The sequence below is a fragment of the Lynx canadensis genome, chromosome B1 (genome assembly GCF_007474595.2).
Source record: "Lynx canadensis isolate LIC74 chromosome B1, mLynCan4.pri.v2, whole genome shotgun sequence".
Lineage (NCBI taxonomy): Eukaryota > Metazoa > Chordata > Mammalia > Carnivora > Felidae > Lynx > Lynx canadensis.
The window spans coordinates 201694089-201721625 of NC_044306.2; the positions used below are offsets into that span (position 1 = coordinate 201694089).

The 27537-nt window shown below is 45.9% G+C and overlaps 1 protein-coding gene across 10 annotated transcripts in view; it reads left to right on the forward strand.

Annotated features, from left to right (window-relative positions):
• KIAA0232 (KIAA0232 ortholog) overlaps positions 1-27537 on the forward strand; it is a 99707-nt gene that overhangs the window by 27316 nt on the left and 44854 nt on the right. For 9 of the 10 annotated variants that reach the window (XM_030314256.1, XM_030314255.1, XM_030314262.2 and 6 more), the window contains 2 exons: positions 7206-7676; positions 25805-25942. In XM_030314256.1, the coding sequence (XP_030170116.1) occupies positions 7446-7676; positions 25805-25942 (369 nt within the window). In that variant the 5' untranslated portion in view covers positions 7206-7445. Of the gene's footprint in view, positions 1-7205; positions 7677-25804; positions 25943-27537 lie in introns of those variants that run through there. The other variant, XM_030314258.1, reaches the window with a different exon arrangement.

The following is a 27537-nucleotide window of genomic DNA, read 5'->3' on the forward strand; positions in this document are numbered from 1 at the left end:
TTCACTCAGAGGGTGTTGCACAGACAACTGCCAGGGCGTCTGGTGGTAGCACACTTACCAGCCTGGGCTCTTTTTCTGTGGTTCTCTGCAGTCGGAACCATCAGGAATAAAAAAAAGATCATCATCGCCAGTGAGTCTAGGGATCTGGCCCATTGTTTAAAAATTATATGGGGTGCCTGGGTGGCTCTGTCGGTTAAGCATCCAACGCTTGCTTGATTTCAGCTCGGGTCATGATCTCACGATTCTTGGGATCAAGCCCAGTGTTGGTGTTGGACTCTGTGCTGACAGTGCGGAGGCTTCTTGGGATTCTCTCTCTCCCTCTCTCTCCCCCTCCCCGACTCGTGCTTGCTCTCTCTCAAAATAAATAAATGTTAAAAATAAATAAAAGCCCTATAGAATCAGCTATTGAACAAGTTCGAGGAAGAGTTCTGTTAGAGGTGAGAATGCAAGGGAAGGTTTTAACCAGTTTGGTGAGATCTTGGGAGGTCAGCGTGCTTTGCTTCATTTTGCATTTGTATACTTACTTTTTTTCTCACCCACTTCTCGAATCCTTGAACTTGGCTAAAGAAGGGTGAAATCTCTTAATGACAACAAACCTCTATGGTTGGTTTGAAACCATGTTTTAAAGTGCGCATAATAGGGGTGCCTGGGTGGCTCAGTGGGTTAAATGTCCGACTTCTGCTCAGGTTGTGCTCACGGTTTGTGAGTTCGAACCTGGCTTTGGGTTCTGTGCTGACAGCTCAGAGCCTGGGGCCTGCTTCAGATTCTGTGCGTGTGTGTGTGTGTGTGTGTGTGTGTGTGTGTCTGTCTGTCTGTCTGTCTCTCTCTCTCTCTCTCTCTCTGCCCCTCCCGGGCTCACGCTCTGTCTCTCTCTGAAAAATAAACATTAAAAATTTTTTTTAAGGGTACATAACAACAACTAAAACAGCATTTCTCTCTGTCTTCACAGTGAACAAAGTCTGTCATGGCATGACTATTTAAGGCCTTAGTGCATTTAAATAATGAAAAAAAGCCTTACACTAAGTTGTTTAGTGTGAAACTAGTATTTTAAAGGTTCTGTTGCAAAGACAAGTGCGTCGATGTCACGAACGGCCTTCTTTGGATATCCCTACTCTCTGGGTCTGACATACATTCTGGGATTTGGTTTCCTGCGTTTTGTTCAGCATTTTTGCATCTGTGTTCATGCGGCCTATTAGTCTGTGGTTTTCCTTTCCTATAATGTGTTGGGTTTGGGGTCAGGATAACGCTGGCCTCATCATGTGATTTGGGAAGTGTTCTCCTTAATTTTTTGGAAGAGTGTGGATAGACATGGCATCACGTTTTCCTTAATATTTGGTGAGATTCAGCTTTGAAGTCTTCTGGGCTGGGAGATTGTTTTGTGGGAATGTTTTAAACTACAAATTCTGTCACTTTTTTTTTTTTTTTACTTTTTTTTATTTAAAAAAAAATTTTTTTTAACGTTTATTTATTTTTGAGACAGAGAGAGACAGAGTATGAACAGGGGAGGGGCAGAGAGAGAGGGAGACACAGAATCTGAAATGGGCTCCAGGCTCTGAGCTGTCAGCACAGAGCCCGACGTGGGGCTCGAACTCACGGACCGTGAGATCATGACCTGAGCCAAAGTCGGACGCTTAACTGACTAAGCCACCCAGGTGCCCCAAATTCTGTCACTTTTATAGATACGGGGCTATTTATTCTTTCTTTTTGAGTGAACTTTGGTGATTTGTGTTTTCAAGGAACTTGGCCAATTCATCTTTGTATAATTTATTGGTGTAAAGTTTTTCTGACATCCCCTTGTTACCCTTTTTAATCTATGGAATCTGTAGTGATCTCACCTCTCTCCTTCCTGATGTTGGTAATTTATGTCTTTTCTATTCAACACTCTGGCTGGAGGCTTGTAAAGGACTTTGTCTAAAAGAATCTGCATTTGGTTTCATGGTGTTTCGTTTTCTGTTTCACTGGTTTCTGCTCTAATATTGCCTTTTTCTGCTCAGTTTGGTTACATTTGCTTTCCTTTTCTAGTTTTTTTTTAATGTTTTTATTTATTTTTGAGAGAGAGAGAGAGCACGCGTGTGTGCACACGCCCACACATACTTGCAAGGGGCCGGGAGTGGCAGAGAGAAGGCTCTGCTTCAGAGAATCTGAAGCAGGTTCCAGGTTCTGAGCTGTCAGCACAGAGCCCGACACGGGGCTTGAACTCACGAACTGTGAGATCATGACCTGAGGTGAAGTTGGACACTAAACCGACTGAGCCACCCAGGCGCCCCATTCTTTTCTATTTTTTTAAGGTGAAAACTGGGGTCCTTGATTTGAGAGCTTTCCTACTACATGCTCTTGGTGTTATTAGTTTTCCCCTAAACTGCTCTAGTGGCATCCTAGAAATAGCATGTCTTGCATTTTCATTTTCCTTTGGTTCAGAATACTTTCTAGTTTCTCCTTTAATTTCTTCTTTGCTCTGTTATGTAGAGTTATGTAATGCGTTTCTGTTATTTATAATTTGGTTCCATGTGGTCAGAGAATACATTTTCTGTGATTTTTTAGTCCTTTTAAAGTTTGTTGCAACCTTCTCTATGGCCCAGAATATAGTCTTATATCGAATTCGTTGATAATACTGCCGAGTCTTTTATAGCCTTACTGATTTTCTATTTACTTCTTTCAATGATTGAGAGAAAGGTTTTGAAATCAAGTATAATTGTGGATTTGTTTATTTTTCCTTGAAATTCTGTTAGTTTTTATTCACACATTTTGAAATTTTTTTTTAATGTTTATTCACTTTTTGAGAGACAGAGACAGAGTGCAAGTGGGAGAGGGGCAGAGAAAGAGGGAGACACAGAATGTGAAGCAGGCTCCAGGCTCTAAGCTGTCAGCACAGAGCCCGACGTGGGGCCTGAACCCACAGACTGTGAGATCATGACCTGAGCCGAAGTTGGCCACCCAACCGACCAAGCCACCCACATGCTCCTATTCACGCATTTTGAAACTCTACTACTAGATATATAATAAATAGGACTGGTATATCCTTTTGATAAATTGACCCCTTTATCATTGTGAAATGACCTTTTTCTCTGTTAATACTCTTTGCTCTGAAATCTATCCCATTATTGTAGACATTCAACCTTGCTTTATGCTAGTGTTGGCATGACGTATCTTTTTCCGTCCTTTTAACCTATTTGTGTCTTTATTTTTAATGTGGATATTTGTGTAAGCAGCATATATTTGGGTCTTGCAGTTTTAGACTCCAATCTGACCATCTCTGCCTATTATTATTATTATTATTAAATGTTTGTTTATTTTGAGAGAGAGCACATGTGATCGCAGGGGAGATTCAGGGAGAGAGGGAGAGAGAATCCCAAGCAAGCTGTGCGCTGTTAGCACAGAGCCCATCACGGGGGCTCCACCTTAGGAACCGTGAGATCCTGACCTGAGCCGAAATCAAGAGTCAGACACTCAGCTGACTGAGCCACCCACACAGCCACCTCTACCTTTTAATTGGTTGGTTAGACTGTTCACATTGATTATTATGAGCTCCTATCTTATCCCAGTCTCTCCCAAGTGGCATTCTACCATTTCACGTAGGGTGACAGGAGCGCGGGTAATCGTATTACGTTTTCTCCGCTCCTCTTCCTGCTGTGTGGTCCTGGGTTTTGCTTATACATATGTTGTAAACCTCGCAACAGATAGTTACTATTTTTGTTTCAATCACTGAATTATCTTTTAAAGATACTTAAGTAATAAGAATGTTTCTGGTGCCCTTTGTTCCTTTGAGTGGATCCACGTTTTGTTCCGGGTCCACGTTTTATTTTAGTGTCCTTTTCCTTCTGCCCCAAGGACTGTCTTTATCATTTCTGATGTCTCTGCTGCTTTTGCATGTCTGGAAAAGTCTTTGTTTCCCCTTTGTTTTGGAAGATTTTTTGAGGAGTACAGAATTCCAAGTTGCTGGCTTTTCCTTTCAGTCTTTTCAAGTCTTTTTTGCCCCCTCGTCTTCTCATTTGCCTGTTTCCAACAAGAAACCTGGTGTCCTCATTCTCTTTGCTCTGTTACACCTAATGTCTCTTCTCTGTCTGGTGTGAAGCATTCTTCCTCTGTCACTTGTTTAAAGGGGTTTGTTGCCACGTGCCTCGGTGTCATTTTCTTCATGTTTCTTGTGCTGAGAGTTCATTGAACTTGGATCTCTGTGTTTAGCTGTCATCCGTTTTGGAAGAACGTTGGCCATTATTTCTTCGGATATCTTTGTTGCCTTCTGTTTCTTCTCCAATTACACGTATGTTAGATTTCTTAAAATTGTCACGTAGCTCGCTGAGGCTGTGTTAATTTGTTCCTTTCTCTCTGTTTCATTTCGTATGGTTTCTTTTGTAGTTGAAGACTCTGTAATTGGGGCGCCTGGGTGGTTCAGCTGGTTGAGCATCCGACTCTTGATTTTTGGCTCAGGTCTCATGGTTCATGGGATCGAGCCCCACTGATAGTGCAGAGGCCGCTTGGGATTCTCTCTCTCTTTCCCTCTGCCCCCCCCCCCCAATAAATAAATAAACATTAAAAAAAAAACCCTCTGTTATATTTCCTTCTGAAATGGCTAATCTGTTATTAACCCCATCCTGTGTACTTTTCACCTCAGATACTGTCATTTTCATCTGTAGATGTTTGACTTGATATCTTCTGTTCTCTACTCATCCCCATATGGCATTTTGTCATAACTGCTTCAAGGTCCTTTTCTGCTAATTCTAACTTTTGTGTCAATTCTGAGTTGGTTTCAATTAATTTATCTCTTCATTTCTGCTTCCTCTGTGTCTGTTTCTTTGCATGTCTGCTGATATGTTATTAGATGCCAGCCATGGTAAATGTTACTTTTTTTATTTTTAACTTTTTAAAAATGTTTATATTATTTTTGAGAGAGAGAGAGCAGGGGAGGGGCAGAGAGAGAGAGGGAGGGAGGGAAACAGAGTATTGGAAGCAGACTCTGTGCTGTTAGCGCGGAGCCCGATACGGGGCTTGAACCCATGAAGCCTGGGATCGTGACCTGAGCCGAAGGCAGACAGACGCTTAACCGACTGAGCCGCCCAGGCGCCCGTAAATTTTACTTTCTTAGGTGCTGCATATTTCTGTGTTCCTATAAATTTCTCGAGATTTGTTCTGGGGCTGAAGTGAAACTAGTTGGCAATGGTACGGTCCTTTCAGGTCTTGCTTTTAGGATGTGTTAGGCAGACCCCATTCTGTCTAGAGTCAGTTCCTTCCCCCTCTCTAAGTCAGGAGCTTTCCGAGTGGCCAGAGTCCCCGAATTAGGAGGTTTTCCAGTCCGGCTGGTGGGAAGCAGGCACCGTCCCTCACCATGCTGAGCGTCAGGTCCTGTTTGTGATGATCCCTTCCTGTGCTTGGGCAGCTCCTCCCATGCACGCCCGGGTGCTGGACTCTCGAGGGTCACCCTCTAGCAGTCTCTGGTGCCGTGTCCTGTGAGCCCAAGCTGCCTTCCATTCCTTCATCTGCTTCCTTCCGCTGTTGCTAGAAGTCCTCCCTCTGTCTTGGTTGATCTTCATTGAATGAGTACCGGCTTGTCACCTTGCTTCAAGTGATGTCCCCAGAATTCCCGGTCTTGCTTAATTCATGATCTGTCTGGCATCCTGAGTGCCGAACATATCAAAGAACTTACGAAAAATGTTTTGAGAGTCAGCTGGAAAATTTCAGCAGGTAAAAATTATAGAAAAAGTTTGCTTTAGTTTATCTAGTTTCCATAAATCAGAAAAGACAGTTTTGTAAAGAAAATTTTAGAAAGCAGAATATACGTTAATGACAAATTAATAACTTAGTCCTGTGGTAGATTTAAACACTTTCCTTTATATTTAAAAATTTTTTAAATGTTTTATTTATTTTTGAAAGAGAGAAGGCAGGGAGTGGCAGAGAGAGAGGGAGACACGGAATCCGAAGCAGGCTCCAGCCTCTGAACTGTCAGCACAGAGCCTGACACGGGGCTCGAACCCATGAACTGTGAGATCATGACCTGAGCTGAAGTTGGACGCTTAACCGACTGAGCCACTCAGACGCCCCTCTTTATATATAATGATTGTAAAACTCGCTGTGTAGTTTTTCATGAAATGCAAGAAACGGAGACTTAAATCTTTGGGGAAGTCTTTTTGACTTGATGCTTTTACTAACCTCAGAAATACTTTTTTAAAAGTCACTTTTGGTAACCCTCTTATTGTCTGCTAAAATTCATGCAAACGCTGAGCCAAGGAGATTTACCTGCCGTTGTGTTGGTTTTTATTTTCTGGTGAAGTAAGTTCATCAGAGCTCTAACATAGGAATGTTATGATTTGATAAGGCCACTGTTCGATTAGTTTGACATATGCAAAGTAGGTTAACTTGGGGGAAGAGACTGTTAAGAGCATGGCGTCTGTCGCACAAGTGAGCAAACCATCAGCCAAGGTGTAGAAGCTGCACCAAATACAACGGTACAAGCTGGCGCGGCCGTGAGCCAGGTCCACGGTTTACCTTAACTTCTACGAAATAAGTTAAGTGGTGAGCGGCTGTGCAAAGCTTTTAGCCATACGAAGCGATTGATTGTCTTTGTGAAACCTTCAATAAAAAGGACTCATTTTTAACCAGCGTCTGAACGAAATGACAATTCAGTTGCCTGTTTCTGTACACTTAAAAATGGACTAGCGATTTGTTACCACACACAGCCTTCCAGCGTTACAGACGAGCAAAGTTTTACTAGCCCGGTCTCTTCAGATAGCAAGATACGCGTCGTTGGGATTGAGCGTAAGCACAACAGTATAAAGTTCTGAGTTTTGGGGCGCCTGGGTGGCGCAGACGGTTAAGCGTCCGACTTCAGCCAGGTCACGATCTCGCGGTCCGTGAGTTCGAGCCCCGCGTCGGGCTCTGGGCTGATGGCTCAGAGCCTGGAGCCCGTTTCCGATTCTGTGTCTCCCTCTCTCTCTGCCCCTCCCCCGTTCGTGCTCTGTCTCTCTCTGTCCCAGAAATAAATAAACGTTGAAAAAAAAAATTAAAAAAAAATAAAGTTCTGAGTTTTCCTTTCTTTTGAATGATACTAAGCTTTTAAGGGTTTGAAGTGTCACTTGGCTTCAGATGTCAAAAGATTACCGCAAAAAGAAATTTCAAGAAACAGTTTTTTTGGGTTTTTTGCTCCAAAAGGTCAGTAACTTAGTTTGTATCTGTGTATAACGCGCGCCCTTCTTTTCTCTCTCGTTTCGTAGGTTCTGCCGGAGACTTCCATCTGGCCTCAATGTGAAAGTAAAGTAGACCGCATCTGTGTGTGTGTTGCTGATTCATTGGTCATGTCTGAGGAGGGAAATTCTGGTCTAGATGGCTGACAGCCCGCGACAATAGATGCTGATCCTCGATGTCCGGCGTCTCTCCTTCTTCCTGGAGTGAAAATCCCCTCCAGATACCAACAGAACGCCACCTGCAGAAAATGCCTCGCATTTTAAGGATTCATGCGCCCTGTGTGCACAGTTGCCGTGGACGGCTTACCATCTGAGAGCTCCTCAGCCTCTTCTCCAGGCCCCGCACCTGTGTCTGAGATGTCTCTGCTCCATGCTCTGGGCCCAGTGCAGACCTGGCTGGGACAGGAGCTGGAGAAATGTGGCATCGACGCCATGATCTATACCCGGTATGTCCTCAGCCTCCTGCTGCACGACAGCTATGACTACGACCTACAGGAACAGGTACTTCCGTGTCTTACGTGTTTTGTGAGCATGCGTGGTTGTGTCTGCAGGTTTGTGTTTTCTCTTCAGGGGGCGCTTTTACGCTCTGGAGCAGGCTGGCGGACTGCCGCGGTCCGCAGACGTTGAACCCGCCAGGGGGCATCGATGCTCTGGGTCACAGCACACTGTTTAGCCCAGCGCTTTTCTCCGCTCTTGGCCTTTCTCCCCGTCGATCGATCGCACTCTGGCTCAGGCCCCCCCCCCCCCCCCCCCGGCTCTCGCCAGGGCCCGGTGAGGGCCTGACGGCCCCCTGCCCGTGAGTCGCACCGCGCCGGGTGCTGGTGTCCGCCATCAGGAACGTCGCACGTCGGGACGAGACCTTTTCATCGTTGTGTCTGTTACACTTCTTAACGTTCTGAAGCTTAAGGTTTCATTTTCCTGTTAAACTGCTTGTTCAGCAAAGCGTGTGACATGAAGCACGTGACTTTGCGGTGCGTCGTTGTAGATCCCCCGGGAAGTCGGCCCTCACGCAGTTCATTTGACTTCAGTGCTGAGTTGCAAGTGAAAAGTAAGCAGATCCGGGTTCTCCAAAGAGTAAGTCCGACTTCAGGGTCCCCCTCCCGGAGGAGGTACTGAGAGTGAGGCCTACCGAGAGGGCGACACGGTCGTCACCGGGGACCACACGGGCTCTGGGTGACCTCCATGTACCACGTTCACGTGACCCGGAGTGTTTGGTGGGCAGTTTCTGTTGCTGGTTTTTAAACCCACCGTCACTACCACTGAAAGCAGGGGTAAAGTTTCATTGACGGAAGAAGCTGGCTTTGCCTTCCAGACCACGGAGAAGCCTCCAGGTCCTGTCTATAAGTACAGAATTTTGCCAGCGTGTTTTAACATTGGTCCCTCATCACTTGTTACAGACGTGTTTTCTTCCAGCTGGACACGGCTGTTTTCCCTGCCGCCAGGTTGCTTGCTGTCCTGGCTGGTGGGAATGAGGTTGGCGTTTTCAGGGGTCTGACTTAGAACCTAATAATCGGGAAATGTGTCATTTTGGCAGTCAGTATTTTGTATAATTTCCTTACTAAGGCTCTATTTTCCATCCTCTTTCCAGTAAATGTAAAGAATGTATTTTTAGAGGCGCACCTAGGTGGCTCAGTCGATTAAGTGTCTGACTTTGGCTCAGGTCATGATCTCACAGTCCGTGAGTTCGAGCCCCGCGTCGGGCTCTGTGCTGAGAGCTCGGAGCCTGGAGCCTGCTTCCGATTCTGTGTCTCCCTCTCTCTCTGCCCCTCCCCTGCTCATGCTCTGTCTCTCTCTGTCTCAAAACTAAATAAAACATTAAAAAAAAAAATTAAAATATTTTTAGAGGCAAATAAAATGTTAAGTCTACAAACATGGAAGAATTATTATTATTATTTTTTAAGTTTGTTTATTTTGAGAGAGAGAGAGAACACAAGGGGGGGAGGAACAGAGAGAAAGGGAGAGAGAGGATCCCAAGTAGGCTGCACACTGTTAGTGCAGAGCCCGGCATGGGGCTCGAACTCACAAACTGTGAGGTCGTGAGGTGAAATCGAGTCAGCAGCTTGACCGACTGAGCCACCCAGGTGCCCCTGGAAGAATTTTTATTTCCGGAAATGAGGACGATATTTCTCTTAACTCAAAAATCATGTACTCTTAGGGTTGTGTGCTAACAGTATCCACCTAGGATATTTTGTCAACGTTAGTAAGTTTATTAGCACGAAGTATTTATGTCCAGCGTGCTGTAGCACAGGGATTAAGCTTATAGTCGAACACCCCTCTGAGGAGATGTGTTTGTGATTCCTCTGGTTCCTTTCTTAGTAGGGCTTGGGGGGCCGGGGCAGGGCACCTATCTGTGCCCAACTGTTGGATCCACCTTCTAGAGTTCTGCTTCATCTTTAGGGAGCGGGAGGGTGAGGGCTGGTGAAAACAGAACCTGTGTGCAGTTACAAGGAGAATCCAAGGGAAATCGGGGCTTTTAAAATACCCCTCCCCTCGGCCCAGTGCCAAGTGCCATGCTGATGGGGAAGGTCAAGTTGCAAATGATACTTGTTTTTAACAGGTGACCTAGGAGATCGGGTAGACCTGATGTTACTTTTCATGACTCAAGGGGAGGATGCGCTCACGGTACCCCCGAAAGGGAGTCCAAGTGCAGAGCCGAGGGCAGTCTCCCTGGTAGGAGAAAGGGGAGTGGGGGGAGGGGGGGGGCCTTGCCCACCTTCTGTGATTCAGATGCCAGCTCACAGCCCTGCTCCCTGGCCAGGTGTAGTCCCTGATGTCTGGGTCAGACGTGTGGTGGCCCAGCTCCTCATTTGGGGGGCCAAACGACTCCACCTTTGGGTGTTTGTTTCCTCCCATCTTACCCTCAGTTCGTGAATACGTCTAACCTTGACTTGAACACGGCCAGTTTTAAGAAGGCCGTTGCTGCAGCTTCTAGCCTTATCTGCCATGTTTAATCCCTCAGTTTTCCTAATCTTGGTTAAAACACACCCACCGAGAGCTCTTGAGTTCTCGGGAAGGTTTTGCACGTGACTTTGGTCTCAGCTGCACAGGATGATTGGGTGGGAAGTGAGGCTGATCAGACCGAGGTCTTGATTGAGCCGGAAGGACGAGCAGTTCAGCGCCAGCCTGTGATTTGAGCAGGATCGTAATGCAGCGGTGGCACCGGCGGTTCCCGCGCGGCCCCAGCGAGCCGCACCTCCCGACCCGCGGGTGCCCTGGGGGTGCCACAGTCACCTCGTTTCTACACGTTCTTCTTTCTCTTTGCTCTTCGTGTCTTTCTTCTTTTGGTCGTGGCCGCCAGACTCTGGAAAATGCCCGCTCACGCCATCCGGAGCTCACCGGTGTTGTCTCCAGATGGAAATGTACACCACTGTCCTGACGCGGGCTCGGGCCCAGCCGCCACCGCCCGCGGGTCCTTCTCGCTCCTGATGAGACCGCGCCCTCTGCTTCCAAACGTGATGTTTTCACTGGCGATCTCTTCGTTCTGGTTATTAGAATGTATTCTCTTTCCCGGTAGATTAGAAGGTCCTGGAGGGCAGAAATCAGATACTCATTTTTGAAAAATGTTTGCTTTCTTGTGAAATAATTTCGAACATGGGAATAATGAGAACATGACGGGGAACTCTGGTGTACTCTTAGTCACCCGTTGATCATATTTTCCTGCTTTTGCTTTATTTCTCTCCCCTCCTTTTGGTACTCTTACCCTAAATAAATCAGCGTGTGTTTCTTAAGATTGGGCTTTCTCCTCGCCACGTGGATACAGTTAGAAGACTCAGGGAGGTTAACGTGGGTACATCATGATATCCTGCCGGTTTTCCCCTTGTATCCGCTGTCCAGTGATGCCTTTCATCGTAACTTGCCCCCACCCAGGATCCAGGTTGAGACTGTGCGCCTACGTTCCCGGTTGCACCTCTTGACTCCTCTAATCAGGAATAGTTCATAGCTTTCCTTTGTGTCTCACCACATTCACATTTTTGAAGCTAACAGGAGAGTTGCTTAGCAGAATATCCTTTAACTCTGGGTTTGCCTGATGTTTGCTTCTGTGTAGAGACAGCTTACGTGTTTATGGCAGTGACCTCCCGTAAGCCACCAGGTTTCCTTCTTCATCATGCGTCATGGCAGATGCACACGACGTCCGTCTGTTGCATCGTGGCAGTGCTGGCTTTGGTCTGGGGACGTCTGCCAGGTTTCTCCCGTGGGAAGCTGGACGCTCTTTTCTGTGTAATCATCAGGTGACCCGTTTGGAGAGACTGGCAGTTTTGTCACCCGTAGATGATTCCACCTGAATCACCTGTTAACTTTGATGGTTGCAAAGTAGTGATTTTTCTAACTCCGTTATCCCGCTACATTTCGTAGTGGCCATTCTCCTGTAATGCCTTTACCTTCTGAAATCAGTAGCCCGGTCACGTAGAGAACACCACAGTGTGCCAAGGGCAGTGCCGGACATTTCTCATGTAGGCCTGCCTTATTTGGCCTCCACACCACACCTTGGAGGGAAGTAGTATTTTTTCTGTCTCCACTGGTGTAGCAGTGCACATTCAGAGAGGTTAGGTGATCTGCCTGAGGCCACACAGCAGTGAGTTGGGATTTAAACTCCTGTCTGTCAGATCCAATGTGTGCCTACTTTTATATTAGAGAGTTTTGCTGTTTTTGTTTTCATACATAACAAATAATTATTGAATGAACAATGTAAGAACACTCTGCTGCAAAGGCAAGCTTTAGAAACTATGTGGAATGGATTTGTTGTCTTTTAGTGCACTTGTGGTTTGTAGAAGTGGGGGGAAGTTCATTGTTAGTTCACAGTTGAAGTTTGAGTGGAGTCCCTCTAGGGTGAAAGCGAGTGCCATGGCAGCGTGTGCTGCGGGGAAGCTTGGGGCGTCACGTCTCTAACTCTTAAAATAGACTGGAGTTAAATTATTAAATATTTTACAGTCTTACGATTGGCTCAAAGGGAAGCTGTAGTAAAGCCATAATTTAAAGGTGGGAGTTTACTTTTCCTGCCTCGGGCTTGTGCTGGGCTGGTGGTCAACACCAGGTTCCCTGTAATCTGTCATGAGTAGGAAGAGTCGTCTGAGGAAGATAGGACAGCTTTTCACTGTCATTCGTAGAACCCCACATTCTTAATCTTCCTTCATCATTAAGTGAAAACCATCGTCCGAGAATTTATTACAGCGTTTTTTTTGTCTTTGTATTTTAATGTTCTCAGTATTGTGAAAGCTTTTATCAGCAGCCCGTGATGATGACAGAAAGCCCAGCTTGGTCTGGCTTCAAAGGCAGCAGTGCTCACGATGAGCACACATACCCTGCGTATGGCCACGCGTCAGAGCACTCAGGCCCAGTGCTCCTGGCCCCAGGGGTGGAGGTGCTTAGAGACAGTGGCTAAGTTACTTGCCCAGGGTCACACAGCTAGTCAACTTGGGATCCTTTGTTAATGTCCAGAGGCTGGGGCTGGCCTCAGTGGCAGCTGGATACAGGGCCTTCCGTGGAATCAGTGCCCCACCATGAAGCTTGCCTTCTCAATTGCTTTGCTTTTCAAGCTTCACCGTCCCCTCCCCGCTGCAAGCCCAGATCCACCTTCATTTAAAAATTTCTGTTTACCTTTATTTTTGAGAGACAGAGACAGAGCACAAGTTGGGAAAGGTCAGAGAGAGGGAGACACAGAATCTGAAGCAGGCTCCAGGCCCTGAGCCGTCAGCACAGAGCCTGACACGGGGCTCGAACCCACAAAGTGAGATCATGACCTGAGCCGAAGTCGGACGCTCAACTGACCGAGCCACCCGGGCGCCCCTCCCAGCCTCATTTGTAGGAGTCCAGCAGGAAGAGCAGGGTTTCGTCCCGGTAGGCCAACTTGGTCATGGCCCCATCCTCGACCCCAGCTCCTAGGATGAGGGGACTTTGCTGGCTGGGCTACAAGCACCTGGAAGCGTAGGGACTAAGAATTGGAGAGGAGGTGCCCCGGAGGAAGTCTGGAGTGATTAGGCGGCTGAGCCACCAAAAAGAAGCCCTCTCAGAGTACCTGCGTGCAAAGTACATTTTCGTCTATTTTTTTTTTTTTAAGTTGATTTATTTATTTTGAGAGCGAGAGAATGAGAGAGCGACAAGCAGGGGAGGAGGAGAGAGAGAGGGAGAGGGGATCCCAAGTAGGCCTCACTCCAGCAGCGCAGAACCTGATGTGGGGCCCGACCTCACGGACCATGAGATCATGACATGAGCTGAAATCAAGAGTCGGATGTTCACCCGACCGAGCCCCCCCCAGGCGCCCCAGTAGCACGTTCTTCTAAAATGCTGCTCAAGTTTGGGGAAACACACTCTGGGATTTGTGTTTGAAACAAACCGCTTGCTGTGTTATCCACTCTTCGTGATTTGTTCTCTTTGTTTCTTTCTTTGAGGAGTTTTATCTTTGTCCACCTCCTCCAAGATTGTCCTTTCGTGCTCATCCCTCAGTCTGTGTGATTGCTTTAGGTGTTCTTACAATGTTAGGTCTTTTTAGGTTCCAGATAGGGGGCATCCATCGATTCTGCACAAAAATACAAGAGGGTTTTTCCTTAAGCTTTTTTTTTTTTTCCTTGGGGCATAAAGTACATCCCGACCAGGGTAGTGATGGGTGAATTTTCACGATCATATCTATGTAATGACACTCAGGTAGATAAATAGAATATTACCATCAACACAAGTCCCCGTGTGCCCTGCCCAGCCTCAACCTGCTTCACGTGTCCAGAGGAGAACCCAGTAGTGTGGCCTGTTTCCCACCCCTTCCTCCTGGCACTTTGCCTCTCTGTCCTGTCCTGAGAGGCCACCCCTGGCTCTCCTGGTCTCTCTGTCTCTCACAGGGCCATCTTCTTCCTCCATGTCTTGCCCTGGGCCTAGAAAGGGCACATTTCCCGAAGGAGAAAGCAGGCTCAGATGTCAGTGCTCCCGTGCTTGCCATAGGCTGCCCTTGCCTGGCACAGCTGCCCCCCCCCCCCCCCCCCCCCCGTCTTCTCAAGGCCTGGATGCTTCAACAGGTCCATATGCTTCAGCACAGGTTTGTATGCTGGCTTGGTTGCATATTTTACCTGGCTTTTCTGGTTAGTCTGGGCAGGAGACCTTATTAAATAGTCTATAATATAGACTATTATTAAATAGTAACTGGTCTGCTGCCAGTCCCTTTTTTTTTTTAATGTTTATTTATTTCAGGGGGGGGGGCGGAGAGAGAGAGTGTGAGTGGGGGAGGAGCAGAGAGAGAATCCCAAGCAGGCTCCACGCTGTCAGCACAGAGCCCAGTGTGGGGCTGGATCTCACGAACTGTGAGATCGTGACCTGAGCCGACATCAAGAGTCAGACGCTTCACTGACTGAGCCACCAGGTGCCCCACTTTTTTTTTTTTTTTAAAGACTTCTTTAGAGCAGTTGTAGGTTCACAGTAAAATTGAGAGGAAGGCACAGACGTTTCTTGTACATGCCCATCTCACACGTGCAGAGCTACCCCACTGTCCCCCTCTCCCACCCGAGAGGTACGTTCAGTACTGAGCCTGCATTGTGTAATCACCCAAATTCCATAGCTTGTGTTAGGATTCGCTCTCTGTGTTGGACACTGCCTGGTTTGGACAGGTGCGTGGGGACCGACCTGTTTCCGTCACCACAGTGTCCTACAGGGGCTTTCACTACCCCAGACGTCCTCTGTGCTCCACCTGCTCATCCCCCTCTCCCCCAGGCCCCGACATCCATGGGTCTCCTCGTGGCCTCCATAGTTTTGCCTTTTCCAGAATGTCATCTGGTTGGAATCTCACAAAGTGTGGACTTTTCAGATTGGCTTTTTTCACTTAGTGATGAGCATTTGAACTCCCCTAGGTCCTTTTGTAGTCCGATGGCTCATTTCTTTTTAATGTTGAATGGTATTCCATCATCTGGGTAAACCACAGTTTTGTCTGTTTAGGTACTGAAAGCCCTCATTCCTGGTATAGGATGTGTCAGAATTTCCTCCTTTTAAAAAAATTTTTTTAATGCTCATTTATTTTTGAGAAAGGGAGTGTGAACAGGGGAGGGGCAGAGAGAGGGAGACACAGAATCTGAAGCAGGCTCCAGGCTCTGAGCTGTCAGCCCAGAGCCTGACGCGGGGCTGGAACCCATGAACCATGAGAGCATGACCTGAGCCGAAGTCAGACACTCAAATGACTGAGCCACCCAGGTGCCCCAGAATTTCCTCCTTTTTTAAGGCTGAGTAATATTCCATTGTATGAAAATGCCACATTTTGCTTTTTCATCCCTCAGCGGACACTAGAGTTTCTTCCATGTTTTAGCTATTGTGAATACCACTGCTGTGAACATGAAACAGTATCTCTTTGAGACACTGCTCTCAATTTTTGGGGGGAGGTGTATAACCAAGAAGTGGAATTGCTGGGTAATACGGTAGTTCTGTTAATTCTGTTTTAAATGTTTTGAGGAACTCCCAGCAGCTGTACCATTTTACGTTCCTCCAACACTGCACGGGTCCAATTTCTCGGCAAAATCACTAACACTTTTGTTATTTATTTTTATCACTTATTTTTATAGTAGCCATCCTGATGGGTGTGAGGTGGTATCTCATTGGGGTTTTGATTCCCGTTTTCCCTAATGTTTAGTGATGTTGCACATCTTTTCGTGTGCTTATTGGCCATCTGGGTATCTGCTGTGGAGAACTGTCTGTCCAAGTCTTTTGCCCGTGTTTGAATCGGGTTGTTTCTTGCTGTTGTTGAATGTTAGGAGTTCTCCATATGTCTTAGTGTTAACCCCCTATCAGGTACACAGTTTGCAAATCTTTTCTCCCATCCCGTGGGTTGCCTTTTCACTCTGTTGACAGTGTCTTTTGATTTAAAAATTTGTATGAAGTCCTATTTATTTTTTCTTTTGTTATCTATGCCTTTGGTGTCCTGTCCGAGAGATCGCTGCCAAAACTAATGTTGTGAAGCTTTCCCTATGTTTCTTCTAAGAGTTTTACAGATTTAACTCTTATGTTTAGGCCTTTGATCCATTTCTAGTTAACTTTTGTGTATCATGTGAGGTAGAGGTCCACTGCCATTCTTTTGTAAGTGGAAGCCCAGTTTTCCCAGCACCATTTGTTGAAAAGATCATCCTTTCCCCATCGAATAGTCATGGGACCCTTGTTGAAAATCACTTGCTCATTTTTGCGAGTGTCTATTTCTGGTTTCTCTGTTCTGTTCCTTTGGTCTCGTCTTTGTCTTTATGCCAGCACCACGCTGCTTTGGTTACTGTAGCTTTGTTGCAGCTCCTTTTAAATCTCCTAACTGAGGTGTATTTTCTAGCTCAGAGCCCGTCATTCTAGAAATGTAGCTGTATTATTGCATTATCTCTATTTTCCAGAGGTTAAGAAAGAATAATCCCAGTACTGACTACTGAGTAGGGCTGATGACTTCTTTATTCTTGGGGCCACTAGTGACGTGCTCTCGCAGCCTGCCAGCAGTAGGTTAGCATTTCTCTGCCTGGGGGAGAGCTCGCATCCCAGTGTTCCCTGTGAGAGTGCTGTCCTCGTTAACGGTACTGCTGCAGCTGACCCGCCCCCGCTTCCTCAGGTGTCTCACCGCATAGGCTGTATTGCAGCATACATTTACTCCATACACATCGATTAAGTACACCTTACACATAGGGAATACGAAAATAAAGTCAGAGTGGGACTGCAGACTTCCCAAGATATCATAACAAAATGCATTTTTTGGGGGTGAAATCTTTTCATGGAACAGAGAAATGGTTTTGAATGTAAGTAATTGCATTTTTACAACGTGCATTTCTGCTTTTTGTGGATGCCTGTGACATGCCAGACGCTGTGGCAGGCACCAGGCATACAGAGCTGACTAGGGATGGTCCAGGCAGGTGCGGGATCTGTGAGACACTCTGGCTGTGCAGAGCTTGGGACACCGCGTGCGGGGGTGGGGGCAGGGGGAATGGCGGAGGAGAGACCATTTGGGCAGGTGGAGGGAGAAGGAAGGGAGAGTGCATGCGAGGTCACAGAAACAGGAAGGGCCTGATGTCATGAGGCCAGAGAAGAGCAGGGCAGGGGTGCGAGCGGGCGATGAGACGGGCAGGGTGAGCAGACGGACCCTGACGAACCTGATGTGCCGCGTTGGGGGCTGCGCTTCAGTCCCCAAGACAGAAAGACCCTTGGCTCTCGACAGCCAGCATCGCAGGGTGGCCTGTGAGCTGCTGGGTAAGCTGCTTGGGCACCTGAGGGCAGGGAGGCCAGCGAGGAGTGATCACTGTTGGTGGAGGACCCAGTTATAAAAACAGATGTCGTTAACCTGAAATGATGCTGGTTTTTAGAGGCAAGTCGCCGTTCTCTTGAGCAGCGAGAAGTGGATTTGTTACTAAGGCCCTTCCTCACATTCTAGCCGTATCTCTCCTTGGCAGGCAACCAAAATTTTAACCTAAACCGGCTTCCGGGGGGGGGGGGGGAGGTCTCCTGTAACTAATAGGGGTGGCCCCAGCCTGTTCGATTCAGAGCTTTGACAGTGTCCCCGGGACTCCCGCCCTGCCTGTCTTCTGCCCCCCTCTGTCAGCTGGGTTTTGCAGCCAGCCTCCAGGGAGGTGGGGGGCCAGTCGCAGGGAGCGTGGTTCTGGCATCCGGAGGATGCATCCCCCCCCCCCCTTTGTTTTCTGCTCACTTTCAGGTGCCCATTTCTGATTGGTCCCATGCCTGTGTCTGAGCCAATCTTTGTGACCGAAGGGATGAAACGACGCTGATTTGTATTAAGCCAATTGGGGCCTGGAGGTGGGGGTGGCACCGGTCTCATTCAAACACTTGGTGCTTTGGGTTTTTCAGGGCGCTGCTAGCCGGAAGGTGTGGGTGGCAGGGGTGGATGCTCGCAGCTCCCGGCAGACGTCATTATCCCAGCTGCACTTCAGGGTGGCGTGTGTTCCTTTCCTTCCTCCCGCTCCCAGTTTCCTTTTTGACAGAAGGCAGCAAGAGGAAGTCAATCAAAACTCTGGCCTTATGTCACCTCACAGTAGTGTCTGGAAAAGTACTTGGTAATAGGTTTTCATGCTGAGAAAGTTCTTCAGCCATCTCTTCTTCTGGTACTCGGTGATTGTGTGCTGTCTTTAAGACTATGGCTTTGAAAAATCGTGCTTGATTTTACTGAGTTTATTGAGTAAATATTTGGCACATGTCCAATACTGTACGTTTGCCTCTAAGTGGACTTGTAATGAGTGTAGCATAGGAGACTAAAAACATAACCGCGAACAAGATAGAAAGGTCTTGACCTGTTTTTTTATACTGTGTTCTTTTAAAAGCTGATTATTCAGTGCTATTGTTCGAACAAGACATTCACACAGTACATGAAGCCAGGGAAAAAACGGAGTAAGGGAGCTCTCAAATATACGTGGAAAAAACAGAATGCAGAAAACCGTACCTATGGGGCACCGGGGTGGCTCAGTCGTTTGAGTGTCCGACATGGGCTCAGGTCATGATCTCACGGTTCGTGGGTTCGAGCCCCGCGTCGGGCTCCGTGCTGACAGCTGGGAGCCTGGAGCCTGCTTCGGATTCTGTGTCTCCCTCTCTCTCTGCCCCTCCCCCCACTCAACACTCTGTCTCTCTTAAAAATAAACGTTAAAAAATAAGAAAAAAAGAAAAGTGTACCCACTATGCTGCTGTGTACCTTTTGCTACAGACTTGATGTTTCTTAATGAAGTCAACCTAAAATTATAAGGCGAAACAGCGTTTATCTGCAAAATTTATAATGCAGTGAGGCCATTCTAACAGCTAACTAATAACACCACTGTTCGGGTCCCAAATAATGGCAAGCTGCTTTGTACGTTTTCATTCTGTCGGAAGTAAAAGCCCGCAGACTCCCCATTCCGGCCGGCTTTGCATCAGAGTGTTGTCCAAGGTCACACTGCAGATCCAGCCGCGGTTTCCCGCTTGACACCGGGCAAAGGAAACGTCTGCATCTTACAGTCTGTGTGACTGTTCAGTCGCGAGGCTTCTACCTGCCTTTCACGTGGACGAGACTCATCTGCACTGTAATGATGTGCTGAAAGGCACACAAGAGGAGAATCTAACAGTTTTATAAATGCTTTCTGGGCAATTAACGTGTTAAACTCACGCCTGTGGGTTAATGCCAGCATTTGGCAGTATCTGTGTGAAAAGACCTTTTCAAAGATGAAGTACGTTAAGTCTTCCTCTAGATCAGCATTAACAGGGCAGTTAGGTAAGAAAAGAAAAGACATCCAGATTGGAAAGGAAGAACGAAACCCGTATGTTTCATGCATGAAATGATCTTGTGTATAGGAAATCCTAAGGAATGGAGTGAAGAAAATTCCATCTACAGTAGCATCAGAAAGGGCAAAGTGCTTAGGAGTAAGTCTTGTCAGCTGAAAACGTCATTGAGAGAAATGAAAGGAGACCCTTGTAAGTGGCGAGACCTCCCGTGTTCACGACCAGCAGAGCCCACGTTCGTAAGACCGCGGAGCCCCGCGCGCTGATGTGCACCCTCAGGGCAGCCCTGTCCCAGTCCCAGCTGCCTGTGCTGCAGAAATTGGCAAGCTGATCCTAAAGTCCATATAGACATGTGGGCTCAGAATAGCCCAAAAAATCTTGGAAGAGAACAGAGTTGGAGGACTCGCGCTTCTGACCCCAGAACTTCCTACAAGGCAGCGCGCATGCAGCTGTATGAAACGAAACAGCATTCGCTGTGTTCCGTGTGTTTGGACAGCAGCGTGCTGTGCGGGAAGGATAGTCTTTTCAGCGAGAGGTGCCGAGACAACAGAGCAGCCATGTGTGGGAGAAGGAGGTCGGACTCCTGCTTCACGCACACGCAAATATGAACTCCAGCCGGTTTCTAGACCTAAGTGAAAGGAGCTAAAACTGTAAAGCTCTTGGAAGAAAACGTAGGAGTAAGGCTTCATGACTTGGAGTAGGCAGTGATTTCTAAGATCTGACACCAAAACAAGCAGCCAAAGAAGACCTCAATAGATTAGACTGTCTCACAGTGAAAAACTTTTGTGCCTCGAGGGACATCATCAAGAAAGTGAAACAAAAAACAAACCTGGAATTGGAGAAAATGTTTGCAAATCCTGTATCTAATGGGATGTGTGTTCAGAAGAGATACTTACAAAATGGGCCAGTATTTGAATAGACATTTGTCCAGAGAATATGCACAAGTGGCCAGTAAGCACATGAAAGGATGCTCCCTAGTCGTTAGGGAAATGCAAACCGTGATGAGACACCACTTCACACCCGTTGGGGTAACTAAAATAAAACCCAGACGGTGACGAGCGTTGGTGGGGATGTGGAGGAAGTGGGGCCCTGAAACGCTGCCGGTGTCGTGGGGATATAAACCTGCTTTGAAAATTGTCAGTTCTTCAGAAGGTGGAACACAGAGATGCCTGTGACCCAGCAACTCCACTCCTAGGTGTGTAATCAGAAGAAGAGAAAACATACGCCCATACATATGGGCATACATACAAGAGAAAACTTGTATATGAATGTTCGTAATAGCCAAAAGGTAAAGCAATCCGAATGCCCATCAACAAATTAATAGACAGAATATGGTGTGTGATTGCAGTGGAATAATATTCAGCCCTAAAAGGGGTGGGGTGCTGACACGTGTCACAGCATGGATGAGCCTTCAGAACATTGTACTGAAAGCAGCCAGACACAGAAGGAGATACATCGTATCCTTCCCGTTTGTATGAAATGTCCAGAGTAGGCCAATCTGCAGAGACAGTGGGTCAGTAGTTAGCCTCCTAATAGTACAGGGTTTCATTGGAGGCGATGAGTAGGGTTTTTTTGTTTTTTTTATTTAGTGTTTTATTTTTTTAATTTACATCCAGATTAGTTAGCATATAGTGCAACAGTGATTTCAGGAGTAGATTCCTTAGTGTCCCTTACCCATTTAGCCCATCCCTTCTCCCACACCCCCTCCAGCAATCCTCAGTTCTCCATATTTATGAGTCTCTTACGCTTTGTCCCCTTCCCTGTTTTTATGTTATTTTTGTTTCCCTTCCCTTATGTTCATCTGTTTTGTCTCTCAAAGTCCTTATGAGTGAAGTCATATGATTTTTGTCTTTCTCTAATTTCACTTAGCATAATACCTCCAGTTCCATGCACGTAGTTGCAAATGGCAAGATTTCATTCTTTTTGATTGCCGAGTAACACTCTGTTGTGTGTGTGTGTGTGTGTGTGTGTGTGTGTGTGTGTGTGTATACACACACATATACATACCACATCTTCTTTATCCATTCATCCATTGACGGACATTTGGGCTCTTTCCGTAGTTTGGCTACTGTCGATGGTGCTGCTGTAAACAAGGGGGTGCATGTGTCCCTTATGAAACAGCACACCTGTATCCCTTGGATAAATACCTAGTAGTGCAATTGCTGGGTCGTAGGGTAGCTCTATTTTTAACTTTTTGAGGAACCTCCATACTGTTCTCCAGAGTGGCTGCACCAGCTTGCATTCCCAGATGAGTAGGTTTTAAAATGAGATAGGGGAAGGGTGCTTGGGTTGCTCTGTTGGTTAAGTGCCTGACTCTTGATTTCAGATCAGGTCTTGATCTCAGGGTCATGAGTTCAGGCCCCGCGTTGGGCTCCATGTTGGGTGTGGATCCTACTTAAAAAAACCAAAAACCCGGGGCGCCTGGGTGGCTCAGTCGGTTAGGCGTCCGACTTCAGCTCGGGTCACGATCTTGCGGTCCGTGAGTTCGAGCCCCGCGTCGGGCTCTGGGCTGATGGCTCAGAGCCTGGAGCCTGCTTCAGATTCTGTGTCTCCTTCTCTCTCTGCCCCTCCCCCGTTCATGCTCTGTCTCTCTCTGTCTCAAAAATAAATAAACGTTAAAAAAAAAATTAAAAAAAAAAAAGAAAACCAAAAACCCAAAAAAGATAGTGGTGATGGTTGCCTAATCACCACTGAATTATATTGAAAACCACTGAATTGCACACTTTAGAAGAGTAAATTTTGTGGTATGTGAAGACAACTGTTATTGTAAAAAAATTAGCATTAACAGATGAACATTTGTATTTGATTTTGATGGTAGGGAACATTAACTATGTACCCCAGAGAAACAAATGTTTTATTTCCTCTGCTCCCCCAAGAGTTTTGTCCTTCTCATTATGGGGCTGAGAACAGAAAATCGTACTGAATTATAGTTTGAATTCCATCAATAAAAACATTGTGAGACTTTCTCTGCTTTTTGTAAAAGTACCTGTAATTATATCCTTGGTGATCCTCTTGGCCTGCCAAGTTGAAAATATTGTCTGGCTCTCTACAGCAAACGTTTGCTGTTCCTTGGTCCCTTGCTCTAGCACCTTGTTTCCTCTGCCTGGTATCTCCCTTTCTCTAGTCCAAACTTCTCTTCGCTCTCGCAAGGCTCCACTTCAGCCACCTTTCCTTCCGTGGGAAGCCTCTGCTTAGCAGCCAAGTGAGCTTCCTAAGTGCTTCTTGTACCATTTCTAATAGCAACAGCCGTACCCCAGTCATTTGCTTCTGTGTCTGTATTTCGCACCAGACTGTGCACGTCTGGCAAGCAGGGACTCTGCTGCGTTCATTCTTATAATCCCTAGTGCCTAAAGAAGACACTTCAGTCGTTACTGGATGAATGGGTGAATCCACATTCGTGTATAAACCTCTGGATGCCAAACCGGAAACATGAAGCTAATGCCAGATTCCCGTTGTAAGCGAAGAGCTGCAGGAGCTCTTCTCATTTCTCCATATTCTTGACCTAATACGTTTTCTATGAAAAAAAAATATATAGCTTTAAGAAAAAAATTTAAAAAAATTTTTTTAATGTTTATTTATTTTTGAGAGAGGAGATACAGCATGAGCAGGGGAGGGACAGAGACAGAGGGAGACACAGAATCCGAAGCAGGCTCCAGGCTCCCAGCTGTCAGCACAGAGCCCGACGCGGGGCTCGAACCCACGAACCGTGAGATCATGACCCCAGATGAAGTTGGACACTCAACCGACTGAGCCACCCAGGCACCCCCCAAAAAATTCTTTTTAATGTTTATTTGTTTTTGAGAGAGAGAGAGGCAGGGGGAGGGGCAGAGAGAGGAAGACACAGAATCCGAAGCAGGCTCCAGGCTCTGAGCTGTCAGCACAGGGCCTGACGTGTGGCTCAAACCCACAAACTGTGAGATCACGACCTGAGCCCAAGTCAGACGCTTAACCAACTGAGCCACCCAGGCACGGCCCCCCCCCCCCCCCCCGCCCCCAATATAGCTTTGACTATTAAGGGAGTATGGCCTAATTACAAGAAAAATCAGAAAATAAAATGAGTGTCCTCCTCCTACTCACCAAGAGATAAGCTCCTTAGTGACCTCTTAGTTCATTTCTGAGACATTTTAATGCACATCAATGTGTGCGTATGTGCAAATGCGTTAATAAAAAAATGAGATCGTCCTTTTGTATAAACTGTTTCTCTTACATACACTGTGAATGGCTTTGTGTGTCAATAAGTATGCTTCATAATTTCTGTAATGGCTATATCTCATCACCTGGATGAATCGTAACTTATTTAACCAAGTCCTCCTTATTTGGCATTTCAGTTGTTTCCGCTGGTTTGCCTTGATTGACCGCTGTCTGATCAGCATTGCAGTAGCTAAATCCGTGCACACGAGGGCGGTTATTTGGTTAAGGTAAATTCTCAGAAGTAGAATTATTAGACTGAAGGTGCATGCCCATGTTTGAAAAGTTGGACATGTGTTGTCAGACTGCCCTTCAGAAAGAGCACCTGTCCATGTGAAGCTTGAAAGTGCCTTCTGTCTGCCTAATAAAACTTGATTGGGATCTTTGAAGGTGTTCCCTCTGCCGGGTAGAGAGATGTTCGTATTGCTCAAGAAGGAGAAAGAGCCAATCCCAGCAGTTCAAACAACAAGGAGTCCCTTTTTCCATAATTAACGTTTCTGCCCTCTTTGCTCTAAATACTATGAACAGTAGAGAAAATGACATTTCTCTCTGCCTTTGGAAGCTTCGAGTCTGCATTGTTATGGTTCTGTCCACTCTCCCTGTCAGAGGACAAGCCGTGTCTCTGGAAGATATCACTAATAAGGAATGTCCGGTTTCAGGTGTAGTCCAGCCAAACACATTAGATAATGGAAATATACTGATATACTTACTTGGCCATCAAACACATTTTCCTTTGGAAAATTGGAATTGACACCACTCAGCCAGAAAAATCTGGTTTGCGGGTTCATGAGATCTGCAGACATGCCCAAGAAATTAAGTAGAAGTGTGCTAATTATGATGGGTGTAGATGGAGGGATTGTTCTCCCGCTCTTATCTGGTGGCACAGATAAGAAATAAAAGTGATTTCTGTGCATTGGATCAAAGTAAAAATTGGGTTAGATGGCATGTGATTTGATCTTTTATTTATTTATTTTTTAATGTTTTAAAATGTTTTTATTTATTTTTGAGAGAGACAGACAGTGTGAGCAGGGGAGGCACACACACACACAGAGAGAGAGAGAGAGAGAGAGAGAGAAAGACACAGAATCCGAAGTAGGCTCCAGGCTCTGAGCTGTCAGCACAGAGCCCAATGCTGGGCTCAAACTCATCAACCATGAGATCATGACCTGAGCTGAAGTTGGCGCTTAACCGACTGAGCCACCCAGGCGCCCTACATCTTTTAAAATCTTTTGAGTTCATTATTATTACGCTTTTCCTTCTTTTTTCATCTTACTCATATATTCATATCTGTTTCCTGACGACCCACTGTAGGCCATGTCTTCTAAGCAGTTTTTAAAATGTTGCCTTTGTCTGTCATTCTGATCTTTTTTCCCTTATTGTCCACTGGTTTTAATCATAATTTGTTAAATGGAAACCCTTTTAAAAGGCAAAACAAAGTAGCAAAGCAATTCAAGATACTACTTAAAGTCCCAGTTGAGGGAAAGAGCTATAAACTTACATCTTGGAATATTATATAGCCAAAGAATTTGTGGTAACATGGGGGTAATGTTTACAGATCAGTAAGTCAAGTACAATTACAATATTCTACAAATAGTGTGAGTTCAAATCTCTGCTTTTTAAAGCATACAGAAAAGACCAAATGAAGCAGTCCAGATTATTCTAGTTTTCACTGAATGGTAGGCTCACGGATAATTTTGCTTCCTTCCTGCTCTTCAGTTTTTCTTCAGATTTTTATAACGGGCATATGTAACCAAGGGGAAACATAAAATTAAAATGCCAGCATAAAATATTTTGTGTGTGTTGCTTTTTAGACAATAAGGTGAAGAAATAGGGACTGAACCGTTTAACTGTTAACTGTTAAAATCTGGTAGTTATATGAACACTATCAAAAGAGTGGGAAGCACAGAAGAGAAGACATTTAATTGTGAATATGATTTGGAATTTATACTGAAATTTGGATATACAATACTTGCATTTACTTAAACATGTCTGAGTTCATTAGCATTTACTTTGATTGTCAGTGGGTCAGGTTCATCAAGATCATAAATAATGTAATGATAATCTCAATGATAGATGCCAAATGAATGGATTCTCGTCAAGTGCTCTGATTGACAGTGTTCTGTGGTCTCTTATTAGCGGGTGCCATTCTGTGATGAACATACCTGGTAGGGAATGTGTGTGTGAGCGTGTGGGAAATAATAGAGTATGAGACTTGTTATTTCATCTTGTTCATTGAACTCTGTCTAATCTCATTTTAGGAGAATGACATCTTCCTGGGCTGGGAAAAAGGAGCTTATAAGAAATGGGGAAAGAGTAAGAAAAAGTGCTCAGATCTAACTCTAGAAGAAATGAAAAAACAGGCTGCTGTCCAGTGTCTTCGTTCTGCTTCTGATGAAGTAGGTTTGCATTTTGTTTCTAATACTTACGAGAAGAAGAAAGAGGCGGGGCGGGGGGTGGGGCTAAAGGTACACAAATGCAACGTCTTGACCAAAACAACTTAGAAAAATAAACTATTCATTGTCTTACCACTGTGATGTGAACACGGTCCTTTTTTCCTTTTTGGCATTTTTCTTCATAAGTTGAATTTTATAAAGTACATTCTTTAACAAGTGCTATTAGAGTATACACAAAATTTTATGTCCTTTTTTTCCGATTTAACATGTTCTATCTTCTTACATTATCTTCATTCTTTTTAGTGGCTAAGTTATATTTCCTCAAGCAGTATTCCAACAGCAATATAATATACTCTTTATTACTGGCTGTTTACTTAGTTGTTTTATCTCTACGTTCAGACTCCTGACTCCCAAGATCAAGGGTCCCATGTTCTTCTGACTGAGCCATCCAGGGGCCCCTACTTAGTTTGCTCTTGAGTTTTTGTTACGCTCTCCAGAGTGTTTCCACGTGTGGCTTTTCCGTGCCCTATATTACTTTTAGCTGCATTCCCATAAGTGGGGTAGCAGTGCTGGTATTTTAAGGACACTGTCTTTGTTTATGATTCATAATTTTTTGTTTGTTTTTTAGAAAATATCGTAAGATTTTTTTTTCAGCTCCGTGCCTGTCGCGTTGCTCTACGAACTGAGCCAGCCAGGTGCCCCCTGTAAGATTATTTTCATCCATCTTCTAATGCTTCACGTAAAATATTTCTCCTGTCCTTCATGCTGACAGAACAAAATAGTTTTAGAGTAAAATCACCCATTTAGATTAATATTGTGCAGTTCTTATTACTCAGGACAAGACGTACTCTCTGAGATCATAACCACTTAGAAAATTATGTTGCTTTCACCACTGTTTGCGACGGTGCGGTTCGAAAAGTAGCTTTGTAAAGCAGAGTCGAATTGGGAGGATTCATACAAGTTACCGAAACTGTCTCCTGAGCTGAGTCCTCTAAAGGCTGATGTTGGGGTAACCAGGGTTGCTACATCTGATAATCTACAGAGGTGTATTCTTTCTGGCTGCCGCCCACCACGCATGCCTCTTGAGGTTTGTTCAGCGCTTCCCGGCAGTGTGTTCTCCTCCTGCTCAGAGTCGTCTGTGAGATCCCTGGCCCCTGGCGTGGGCTCCTGCTGCCTCGTGCTGCCTCACGTCCTCCACTGCGGGTGTTCGTCCTGGCTCCCCTTCGTCACCGCGCTCACTGTGCTCCTCGGGGACTGAGGCTGTGAGCTGCCCGTGTGTTCATGTCCTGGTACCTAACTGAGCGAGTACGATCACTGGCGGTACCGAATTTCTCTTGAACGGAGTTGAATGCTCAGGTGTTTCAGGAGTGTTCCTTGCCCTTGTCCTCTCCCTCTGTTCTCCTCTCCCCTCCCCACCCCTTTGATTTGTTAACCTCTGATCTCTCGAAACTGCTGCCTCGTAGACTGTGGGATAGGACTTTGGAAGTGACCGCTCATGGGTTGTCTTGATCGGGTACCGCTTCGTTATGGCAAGTGGGACGTAATGAGCCTGGTCTAAGGAGTGGGAATACACCTGCAGCACACAGGGGACTTGCGAC